Below are 12,835 nucleotides of genomic sequence, written 5' to 3' on the forward strand. Positions count from 1 at the left end.
CATCAGCTTCCCTCTCATAGACCCGTCTGGACTGTGTGTGTGTCGGGGTTAAGTGAGTACTATCAGACAGGAACAGTAACAGAAGTGGGTTGCCGAGGATGGGGTTTTCTTCAGATGTGCACCAACGGATGGGCCCCAATGTTTAAAATTCAAAGTGCTTGGTGATTCTCTGAACATTTCTCAGGTTGAAACTGTTAATTGGAAAATCTTCAGTTTGGGATTCTTTACTTGTTTATATCTGCTAATTATATTTGTTATTAAATTTTTTTTGTTATTCCGGTTACCTTGTTGTTCCAAACCTTTTCTCATTATAAGGTTTATCTCAATACCATTTTTGGAGGCACCGCGCTAAACATACTCAAATCCTTTTCATGCAAGCCTGTACGGGCATTTATGGGTAAACAGGAAATTTAGCCAGCTCACCATCAACTGCTAGGAATTCAGGATCATGTAAATCGAACAGTTAAATAGTAGCCCCGTATAGTGATCAGCAGGTGGTTACACTGAGAATGTCAACTGTGTTTTAAAATTCACACAATGTCTCGAAATGCATTTATTTATACTCACCACCTTGCAGCACAGAGGCCAGAACCACCAAAGCAACGCTAGTGCCAGAAGCAACAGTATGGTGAATATGGCAATCAATACAGCTGTCCCATCAGACTGCAAAGGAGGCATAAGGCAATAGATGTATTTACAATGCAAGTCAAAGCAGTCAGATCTTACAACATCATGAAGAGCATTGCTTGTTAGCTACTTTGGATCTAAATCCAACTGGCAGCTCCTTTGCAGGAAGAAACAATAGAATGACGAGAGAGAATTATTCTCAAACTTATGTTAAAGAATGTAAACATCAGAAACATAAAATTTAGAAAATCAAGCTTGAGAAAGGATTTTAAAAATGCTATTGATGAGGAAAATGAAGCAGTTGATAAAGACATCAAACATTCAAAGATGCGCCAAAAGAATTCACTCAATGTGTGGTGCATCATATACTTTATTCTAAATCACATATAATGAGCCCACCATCATATTAGTCTTCTGATCCTGTTACCGGTGAGGTAATTTTTATTAATGTACCTGGCTCCCGAAATCCTCTTATTCAGCTCCCACACATATAGTTCCGTTCAGATAATAGTCCCAGTTCTTGCATTCAAATGATACTGTCTTGCATATAATTATGTTAAAGTCCATCTGCCATCAACCTGGCCACATCCTTAATCTGTGTCCATTCTCAATTTTGTCTCTCTTCTTTAAAATTCACTGTGAGCTCGGAATTAATCTGCTCTGTTTACAGGCCCACACTGGCATTGAGGAGCCAGCACACACTGAATGAGGCCCATGGATCAATGGAAACAAATGCTGGTCAAACTTCTGCAGGCAACTCAGCTGAGTGGAGATGCCAATCTTTGATTGCCTGCCTCATCAGCAGGAGGTCTTGGGTAAGTCCCAAAGGCAAGGATTGGAACAGGCTCTGGTGTGGGGTGAGAATCAGTCAGAGATCCTAAAATCCTAGGGGATTTTCAAGTAACTTCATTGCAGTGTTAATATAAGTCTACTTGTGACACTAATAAATCAACTTAAAACTTATGATTCCACAAGCTTTATTCGCCACACATAATGATTTGGCCATTAGAAAAATGCCCATTATTTGGGAGGAGGGAAATGAAGATCTGCATTGTAGCTAGTTTTAAAGGATTAATAATCACAAGTTTAAAAATCACATAAGCTGCAAGCTGAACCTCAGTCACACAGGGAAATCTATGTACAAATTACAGGTTTTGATTAAAGTGAGCCCAGATAAGGGTCAAAGGCCATCTAATTGAATGATGTGCAGCTGCAGTTCATGTCTGCCCATTAGAACAAGGAACAAATGGAAAGGGAGTTGAGATACCATTGGTCAGAGATAGAGCTATCATTTCTTGACAATATAACATGCACAAGTTTTAATTGGACATTATACCCTTATGTATGCATGTTGTAACCTTAACTATGATTGGATAGAGATAACTCCTATGCGTGTATTGGTGTATGTTAATTACTTGTAATCAAAGCTGAGACTTTAATTGCCTATGTATTTCTAAATGTTTCACTCTGAATGATCTGAATGGCTTCATTCAGGGTTCTATAGCTACAGTAAAGTTCATCTTGAAACCACTCTGTTACTTTGACTATCTACTTGAGGGGAATGGTAGTTTTAAATTCAACAAGAAAACCATCGTAACAGCCCCATAACATAGTTCAAGAAGGACTTGCATTTAAAACTCCAGGTGCTGTATTCTGGCAGAGTGAGCACCAATTTAGGACATCAGTAGGGCAACAAAAGGTGATTTATCCACCGAGTTCTACTAAATTTTCAGAACCAATTCCTTTCACAAACTTAATCTCTGATAATTATCCTCCTCTGGTATACCTACCAATATCAATTCCACCCTCCTTATTAGAAACCAATGGTAAATATTTAATATCTCTTCCTTATTGTCATCCTCAACAATTAGCTTCCCATTCTATTTCAAAGGAATCATAACCTCTCCTTTAAACTATTCACATGATTCTTCACATTTTTATAAAGTTCATATTTTTTCCATTCATATTGGCCCAGATTTACCATCACCCTGCAGCTTGAACATACTTTGCCCTTTCAGCTGCTGGAGGTGCACCTTGTAATGGCAAAGGCAACAGGCTATCTGGGATCTTGATGAATATTGGGCCCAACAGTTCATCATCTCCCCCAGTCAGATTAAAGGATTGAGGAAGGAAACAGTGGAATGATGGAAAAGGAGATAGGATGAGTTAGAAGGAAATTAGGTGAAGAAAAATAAAGAGAGGGAATGAAAGATTGAGGATAGAGAGAGAAAAGTCATAAAGAATAAGATTCCATTAATATTATAAAGTATATATTTTTTAAATATCCAACAACAATTTGTTGCCCTTGGATGTTGCCTATGTACAATCCTAAAAAGCAAGTGACAAGATTCTGCACAAGAGATTAACAAACAGGAATGCACACAGATTTGAGGTGCCAGGGACCAGTTCAATTCCAGCCTTGGCTGACTGCCTGTGTGGAATTTACACGTTCTCCCAGTGCCTGCATGGGTTTCTTTTGTGCGCTCCGGTTTCCTCCCACAGTCCAAAGATGTGCAGGTTAGGTCAATTGGCCATGATAAATTGTCCCTTAATGTCAAGGGGATTAGCAGGGTAAACACATGGGGTTAAGGGGATAGGGTATGGGTGGGATTGTTGAAGGTGCAGGCCCGATGGGCCAAATGGCTTCCTTCTGCATTGTAGGGATTCGAAGATTTTATGAAAATGTAATCTGAACTCCCGCTAGCAGCAAAATAAGAATCAAAATTTCTGTCACTCTCTGCAACTAATAGCTACAGATTTTAAAAAGCACCTCCAGGTTGAATTTCCTTTAAGAATGAACTCTACAATCTTCTTGCCTTCTACACTCCCAGTTAGTCTCTTACAGCTCAATGATTTGAAATATATTGCATTCTATATTGGCACCCCATTATCACAAAAACACTGGTGCTTTATCAAGAAATAAACTAAATACTGTGCATTATATAAGGATCAGGGATATTTTCATGTTCATGAAATGTTACACAAGCATTTAATGTTCTTGAATAAGTAAATTATAATCACATGTTGCTTCAATCTAACTACAAAAATGAGAGAGCGAAACGTTGTCATTAGTTTCAGATTACTGGAACACTGGCCTCTAATATTTATTTTCTCTTCCAGTGACCTTGTTTTACGGCAAATACATAAATATAATCATTGTGCTGGCACCGATTAAAGAGTGTGACATGACTGTGGATTATATTCTTATTATTCATTCACCACTGAGCTACAGAAATGCAAGAAGATTCATATCTACTTCAGCAAACCTGAACTGCTCTTAACTTTCAGATAAGAATAGACTAAAGACACGTGACCAATAAAAAATGTGTGGAATAAGAAATGTGGCAGCATGCAACTTACCAAAATTAGATGCAAATCATTTATGTAATTTAGTATCATGGACAAAATTCTATCTGCTGTCAGAAGGGGAAGCCAATCGTGCCCCAGTGGGCATTGCCCAGGTGCCATGCTGGCACTGCCCAAGACCACCCCCCTTGCCCTTGGCCTGCCTAGGGGAGCATCAATGGCCTCCGGTTCTACTGGTGAGGGCAACACGACTGTTCCTTGTTCCTGGGGAGCAGGTGCTTTCCTCGCCGAAAAGAGCCTCTCTCTGCGAAGCCGCAAAGGGAAGTGAGCCCGGATGATTGAACATCGGGCTCACTAAAGACTTGCAAATAAGAATTATAATAAATTTAAATAAATTATTCCGCCTCTCGTCGGAAATGGGTGAGAGACTGACCACACCGGAAATCCAGAAGATCAGGAGAGCCGATAAATCGAGCGTGATGCTAATTTCCTGGCTCTCGCATGATTTTACTAGCTGGCTCCATCCATCCATGGTCTCTTCCATTATGGACAAGTGATGGATTTGAGCTACCACAGTCTAAAATACAATGTTAGGAACAACTAGAGTGCGCATACTGTAGCTGCTACAGTGGAACAAAAGGTGGTTTCAGTGACTTATTACTCATGAAGTGTAAAGCTGTTGACATTGTTCTGTTCAGACACATTCTTCATAACTTGTAACATAAAATAGCGGCATCCTAAATCACAAATATTAATTTCTTTTGTGTTTGATATTCTGTGGGTGACTGACAAGCTGATGCGATTGCAATCCACGCATATTCCATTTTTAGGCTGCACCTTTCCTCAGTTTAATGCCCCATATGCATCTATTTCTGCCGATAATTGACTGTAGACATCAATTTAGCAGAATAATAGCACAGACAGAAGGCTCCACTTTCCAGGTGAATGGTGGCAAAATTGTAATGACATAAATACGTCTGAAGGCCAGATTCACTGCTGTTTAGAAGCCTTCCAATCACTGCATACCATGTTTATGTATACCCAGTGAAAGCAAATCATTTGTAAGATTAACCACCACGCCCTTAAGAAGCCACCAACTATTATTTTCAGACTTTATTACAGTGCAGCAACCAAATAATGATTGTGAAAGAAAGACTTGCATTAATATGGCACCTTACATGACCACAGGACGTCCCAAGTGCTTTAAACTAATGAAGTACTTTTGAAGTACAAGTTACTGCTGTAAAGTAGGAAATGCAGCAGCCAGACTGCAGAATTATCTTCACAGTATCCAGGTCGGCAGACACTTGTCACTAACGAGAGCCAAGTGTTGTTATGCAAGTGCCGAACCAGTTCGCTCTTTCCTCAAGCCTGCACATGCAGCTTCCTTCTTCTTCATTTTTGTCTTTCGTTTCTTAATCCTTTACCCCTTCAGCTTTGTTGAAGGCTGTTTAGGAGCGAAGGTGCTTTTTGACACAAGGGCCGGGATTTTCCGGTTGCACTCGCCCCAAGATCGGAACATCCCGCCTGAGGTCAACAGACCTTTGCATGGTTCGTGTCCCACCCGCTACAATTCCCGTGACGAGCGGGACGGGAAAATTCCACCCAAGGAGTGCAAAACTTGAAGTAACTACAAGGTACCTTTTGTTAGTGGGCAAGACTTTCTGTCCACATTTTCAAATTATAATTTTATTTTTCTTCTTTAAAGCAGGCTTACATTAACACTGCAATGAAGTTACTGTAAAAATACCTTAATCGCCACACTCCGGCGCCTGTTCAGGTACACTGAGAATGTATCATGGCCAACGCACCTAAACAAATTGCAAATTTAATGCAAATTGTGACACAGAAACTTGCATGTGTAATAGCTAAAGTTCCACGGACATATCTCTATATGTATCCTTTTGAGAGGAAAATACATGATGCACAAAGGCAGTGGCATCAAACTTAAGGAATGTGGGCGAGGATCAATCCACAGAGCCCTGTTAACCAGCCTGAAAATTCCCAAACTGACTGACTCTCCTTGTTCACAGGAAAATGTTAAATTTGGGGAGGGAGGTGCATTTCCCACACAGATTTGAAAGCTTAGACCTTTTAAATTGGAGATGATTAATCGATCACCTGATGCCAAAGTTTGCAATTCATTAGGGAAGCACTGTTTGATTAAAGCCTTTGAAATTAGACATGCAAATTCTACATTTCCCTCTCTCCTGTTGAGTATGACCAATGGTGATTGGGCAACTCCTCACTGTTGCTGCGTAGGTTGTCTGTGTTTCAGGTGAGCTTGTTTTAGAGTTCCTGGGTGGCATTCACTGACTCACTAATATAAAAGAAAATAATGATATATTGATGTACAATTTACATTGTTAGTGTAATGAAGAAAATCTACTACAGGAGTTGCTTAATGTGACAGTATTATTTTTTCATGAATATTAATTTATTTAGCCTCTCGTAACATTAACTTCTGATTTTAATGTTGTGTAGTCACAACTGGCCGCAATGTTTTTATCAAAGAGAATGGCTGATCAAAAGTGACAAGCATTTGCGGAGAAATGGGGAATTCCAGAGATTACTGCTGACACCAATGGAATAACCAACCTAATGATTCATAATCAGCTGTGTGAAACAAATGTACGATTCAAAAATACTACCATGCAACAAAAGTAAGAATTAGACAGAAAAGTTATGCGTAGGGGAATGTTCCAATCTGGAATCATCTTCAACAAAAGAGCAGCTAATGTTTGCTAATGGTCTCTATATAAGCAATGCTGTTGTGAAGGGAAACAATATAATTTCCCACCAAATAGCCATGCCTGTGGAAACTATTATCTGAGGGAAAATGTTTGAAGGATGTGTACTAAAAGCTGAAAACAAAAGAAGATGGAAACGTCCACATTTAGAAAAATCCCAGGCCTCGGGATCATTTCCGAATCCTGATGCTGCTGGTGTCTCCGATCTGCCATGTTGGTGCGATCTCACATGGGGCAGTGGATGAACAGGGCATCTCGAGCAGCCTTGTCCAATTCGAGACGATGGTCATGTTTCAATGTCAGGAAATGCATTCAGCAGGTTTCGTGAACATGGCCACCGGCTGCCTTCACAGTGTGGGCACTCGAAGGGCCAGCAGAAGTGTCAACAGCCTACTGGAGGCACTTTCCATTGGAGCGGAGTGGCTGCCACTGCATCCGGTGCAGCTTTTGCAGAGGCTAGTTAGTCTTCATGAACTGGCTGCCTCCTGCTTGGGGATGCATGAGCTTTGAGAATTACTGTCAGCAGATGATTAAAAGTTCTCAATTGTTGTTTAGGAGTAGATGGTTATTAATGTATAAAACTGCTTGCATGTAACAATCAGAAGACGAATCAACTCTCCGTGTGTGCTATACTGCTGATGTCAAAGATGTTGTGGAACTAAGTTAAAACATACATGAAAAACAACATGGGTTCAGTTACTCAGTAACTGACATCACCGAAAACATAATAGGTTAGCCCATAAGAACATAAGATATAGGAGCAGAATTAGGCCATTCGGCCCATTGAGTCTGCTCCGCCATTCAATCATGGCTGATATGATTCTCATCCCCATTCGCCTGCCTTCTCCCCATAACCCTTGATCCCCTTATTGATCAAGAACATATCTATCACTGTCTTAAATACACTCAATGACCTGGCCTCTACAGCCCTCTGTGGCAATGAGTTCCACAGATTCACCACCCTTTGGCTTAAAAAAATCCTCATCTCAATTTTAAAGGAGCGTCCCTTCACTATGAGGTTGTGCCCTTGAGTTCTAGTCTCTCCCACCATTGGAAACATTCTCTCTACATCTACTCTATCTAGGCCTCTCAGTATTCAGCAATTTTCATTTAGATCCCCCCATATCCTTCTAAACTCCATCGAGTATAGACCCAGACTCCTCAGATGACAAACCCTTCATTCCTGGGATCATTCTTGTGAACCTCCTCTGGAGCCCTTCTAAGGCCAGCACATCCTTCCTTCGGTATGGGGCCCAAAACTTCTCACAATATTCCAAAAGGGGTCTGACCAGATCCTTATACAGCCTCAGCAGTACATCCCTGCTCTTGTATTCTAGCCCCCTAGAAATGAACAGGAACATTGAATTTGCCTTCCTAACTGCCAACTGAACCTGCATGTTAACCTTAAGAGATTCCTGAACCAGGACTCCCAAGTCTCTTTGTGCTTTAGACTTCCGAAGCCTCTCCCCACTAAGAAAATAGTCTACACCTCTACTCTTCCCACAAAAGTGCATAACCTGACACTTTCCCACATTGTATTCCATCTGCCACTTCTTTACCCACTCTTCTAGCCTGTCCCAAGTAATTCTGCAGCCTCCCCACTTTCCCAATACTACCTGTCCCTCTACATATCTTTGTATCATCTGCAAATTTAGCAACCATGCCCTCAGTTCCATTTCCCAAATCATTAATGTATACAGTGAAAAGTCACCGGTTGCCATCCTGAAAAGAACCCCCCTATCCCTACTCTCTGCCTTCTGTCTGTCAGTCAACCTTCTATCCATGCCAGTGTATGTGATTTAAGACATAAACCCAATCCGTCAGTGGGGGAAACATCCCACCGCAGCATATTATAACCCGTCCATGTAAGGATCTGACACTCTCTCAGCCCTGCCTCTGAGCGGAGTTATAAAAGTTGTGAAAATTGTCGGCATTAAAAGAGGAAGAAATTAAAGAAGTGATACCAGCATGTAATGTTGGAAGCTGAATAAATTTTTGTACGATTGTACCAGAACTCCAGCTCTATTCTCGTGCTTATAACAATCTCACGTAGTCCCAGCTTGGACCCCCTGCTGCGAAACCACCTCCAATGCAATGCCACATTTCTAATAGAGTGTAGACCATGCAATGTTGGAAAATTTGCCACCTTCTATGAAAATGGACGGGAAGAAGGCTTTAATTGTCTGCCCGCTTTCCACATGTGGGAAGCCAATTCCACTCTAATCCACCCTCTTAGAAATCTGCTCAGAGTCCACACGACACTCGTGTTCTAAATTTTCACATATCCACCTCCAAAACTGCCTCCATAAGGCTAGGAAAATTCCAGCCAATGGGCAGGATTTTATGCACCCGTGCAGCATGTTTTGCTGCGGCGGAGGTGGCCCGCCATTGGCAGGACCAGAAGATCCTGCCACTGTCGGCAGGGTTTGCCATCCTATGTGTCCTCCCCCACCACGGCGGGGGTTTGCCATCAGTGAGACTGGAAGATTCCACCGGCAGCAAGAACGGCTGGAGATTTCTGACTCAGATGTCCAGTTAGGTACCAAGCTTTCAATAAACAGGATCACTAAGAAAATCAATGATTTAGCTGCGAACTCCAGGGCAAGGTAAAGTGCTTTGCCACATTTCCAGTTGCAACGGATTAAAGTACGGGTGAAACAAATCTGGCTCAGCTGACAATTTTCATTCATGGAGTTGATGAGAACATTGTAGAAGCGATGTTGCTGAGAGGCGCAATAACAGCAAATGATCTCCAACTATTTGGTGCAGATTGTGGACAAACAGGATACAGACTGAACAAGAGCTGCTACAAACAGAGCAACTGCAATGGTGAGCAAGCAATCTGGAGCTGCGGTAAAACTAACGGACAACGTATCTACCAAAACAGTCATCAGTAGCTTTCACAGCATTTTACATCAAGCAGCCCAAGGTTTTAATAATCCCAAATTAATCACATGGTTGTTAAAACCACACATTTTATACGAGGTACATTTCACACTCAAAGGCAGTTTAGCCAACTGTTGTGTGAATGTGAAGCTCCCCATAGACTGGCATAATACTGCAGTTCAGTGGCTCAATCTGGGAGCTGTGCTCAGTCATTTTTCTTGGAATTAGCTCGTGAATTCCAACTGTTTTTGGATTGGAAAAGGGAAAGATATTACCAGGGTTTACGGGACAATAAAGACCCTGCTTTCATGGGGGATATTATAAAACCCATGAACTTGCTCATTAGAAGAATGCGGGGCACAACCACAGAGTGAAAGAATAAACGATAACTTGGGACTTTGTGAGAAAAACAACTTCTCCAGAGAAACTTGGCACATTTTCCTTCAAATCACAATGATTAACAGTGTTGTGACTCACTGATGATACCACAGAACAGTACAAGGGTAAAACTGCTGAACTGAGGAGTTCTCTGCTTTCAGAAACGTTGGAGGAGTTTACAAAGTTCATAGCACCATTATCTGTCAATATGCATGATGTACCAGAGCAGCTCCAAGAGGAAGTAATTGAACTGCAGCATGACACTGTAGAAGGACGCATTTGCTGATATTGCTGTTACCAAATGAGAGCAAAATCTGGCATCAGATTCTCTCAATCCAATCGTCTCTACATCAAGTGTTCTTTCCTTCTGTGAGAGAATGTAGCTGAGTATACAAGCATTCCGTATCATGAATATTAACTCTCAACTCTGGGCCATAAATCAGAATCTGGTGTTCAAGAAAGCCAAAGCTCAGTCATTTGTTCCAAATATTATGGCAGTGGTTCAAGTCAAGTGATGTCACCACTCAAAGAAACAATAGCTGCAGCATTGTCTTTTCTTTCATCTGTGCTCATTCAGAGGGATGGCTGAGCTATTGACAATATTTCTCTTCTGATATTACTCCTTCACACGCCTTCATTGCCTGTCCCATAGAGACCACTCCATGTTCTCTTATTATTCATCCATGTTGTCTTCGGTCTTCCATGTGTTTCCAGGTACTTTACCTTGCATTATCTCTCTTTCCAAATATTTTCCTCCTGTTCGCAGTGCATGTCCAAAATATGTGAGCTTCCTTGATATCATTGCCTCAAACAAGTTCCTCTGAACTCAGCTTTCTCGAGCATCCACTTGTTTGGCTGCTTGGCTGTCCATGACACAAGTAACATCTGCCTGAGTCTTTTCATAGAATAGAATCCCTATAGCACAGAAGGAGGCCATTCGGCCCATCGAATCTGCACCGACCACAATCCCACCCTATCCCCGTAACCCCACATATTTACCCTATTAATCCCCTCGAAACTAGGGTCAATTTAGCATGGCCAGTCAACCTAACCCATATATTTGGACTGTGGGAAGAAACCGGAGCACCCGGAGGAAACCCATACAGACACGGGGAGAACATGCAAACTCCACACAGACAGTGACCCAAGCCAGGAATCGAACCTGGCACTGTGAGGCAGTGTTAGGCACTGTGCCACCGTGCCACCCTTCACTTTAAATGCTCATATTTGAGTTTCGTTACTCTTCTTGATGGTCCAGCTTTCACAGCCATACATTGTTACCGGCCAAACAAGGGCTTTGAGAAGATGGATTTTCATTGTAATTGAGATGTTGTGACTACTTAATACACCTTTAAGTGAGTACACAATGCCATGTTAAATCTAGCTCAAACTTCTTCAGTAGACTCTTTCATGATGAGTGACCCAAGACCTGTTCAAACTGAACTCCTTTAATCGGAGTCTTTCATGTCTTTCCACCCATCCCCATCGTCATCTTTGACTTATTAATATTGATCAGTAGATTGCATTTCTGGTTTACTTTATCCACCAACTCCAGTAGCTCCTCCACTGAGTTAGCGAGCAAAATAACATAATCAGCAAATCAAAGATTTGAAATGTGCCACTCGGCAATTGGTATCCCAACTTTATATCCATTTCTCACAACCGTTTCTGCTAGGATATTGAACAAATATGATTTTTGTTTTCGGGGATTTACAGTAATTCATTGCAGTATTAATGTAAGCTTACATGGGACTCTAATAAATAAACTTAAAACATTTCTGCTAGGATATTGAACACATATGATAAGAGGGCACACCCATATCTAACACCATTGTAATTCTGAACTGTTCTGAGAGGCTGCCGGCAACTCTGACCCTAGTTGGTTTCTTATGATAAAGCCTGGCTATAAAGCAAATTCCCTTCAAAGTTTGATGCACAACTCAATGTGGTGAAGAGGTGAACAACAAGAAGTAGGGGTAGCTTGCTGAGACTACGCCATCAGTGTCGAAAGTCATGACGGAAGTACCACCAAGGGTATTACACACGGTTCAAAGGTTCAACAGGAAGCCCAAAAATAGCTGGTTAATAAGGGCAGGGAAAACTCGAGCAGCAGCCATTGGCTGGGTGGATGACCACAGTTAAAGTGGCAACAGGAAGGCAGATATCCAGTGCAATTGGAAAATGCCTTCCTCACAGAGATGGAAAGACAGGGGCCCTAGCTCCTTAATTATTTAAACAATCCTATGGATAATGGATCACGACCTCAGGACCTCCGCCAGACAACCTTACTGGGCAATTAATAATTTTGTAGTGTAATAATTTTGTACTGCAATATAGCAATATGCATGGCAAATGCAGGATAATGTGGATAAATGTGAGGTAATCCACTTTGGCAGCAACAAGAAGACGACAGATTATTACTTGAATGGGTGTAGATTGAGAGAGGTGGATACTCAGCGAGACCTTAGTGTCATCGTGCTTCAGTCGCTGAAAGTAAGCGCACAGGTACAGCAGACAGTAAAGAAGGCAAATGGGATGTTGGCCTTCATAGCAATAGGATTTGAGTATAGGGATAGGGATGTTTTCCTGAATTTTGTATAGGGCATTGGTGAGACCACACCTGGAGCATTGTGCGCAGTTTTGGTGTCCTTATCGGAGGTTGTCCTTGCTTTAGAGGGAGTGCAGCGAAGGTTTACCAGGCTGATTCTTGGGATGACAGGTCTGTCATATGAGGAGAGACTAAGTCGGTTAAGATTATATTCACTGGAATTTAGAAGAACGAGGGGGGATCTCATAGAAACTTATAAAATTCTAACAGGGTAGATTCAGAAAGAATGTTCTCGATGGTAGGGGAGTCCAAACCAGGGGTCATAGTTTGAGGATAAGGG

At 41.6% G+C, this 12,835-nt stretch overlaps 1 protein-coding gene across 1 annotated transcript in view; it reads right to left on the reverse strand.

Annotated features, from left to right (window-relative positions):
- antxr2a (ANTXR cell adhesion molecule 2a) overlaps positions 1–12,835 on the reverse strand; it is a 219,650-nt gene that overhangs the window by 116,630 nt on the left and 90,185 nt on the right. The window contains exon 12 of the mRNA XM_078213868.1: positions 568–663. Within this exon, the coding sequence (XP_078069994.1) occupies positions 568–663 (96 nt within the window). The remainder of the gene's footprint in view (positions 1–567; positions 664–12,835) is intronic.

This window comes from Mustelus asterias, chromosome 1 (genome assembly GCF_964213995.1).
Source record: "Mustelus asterias chromosome 1, sMusAst1.hap1.1, whole genome shotgun sequence".
NCBI lineage: Eukaryota > Metazoa > Chordata > Chondrichthyes > Carcharhiniformes > Triakidae > Mustelus > Mustelus asterias.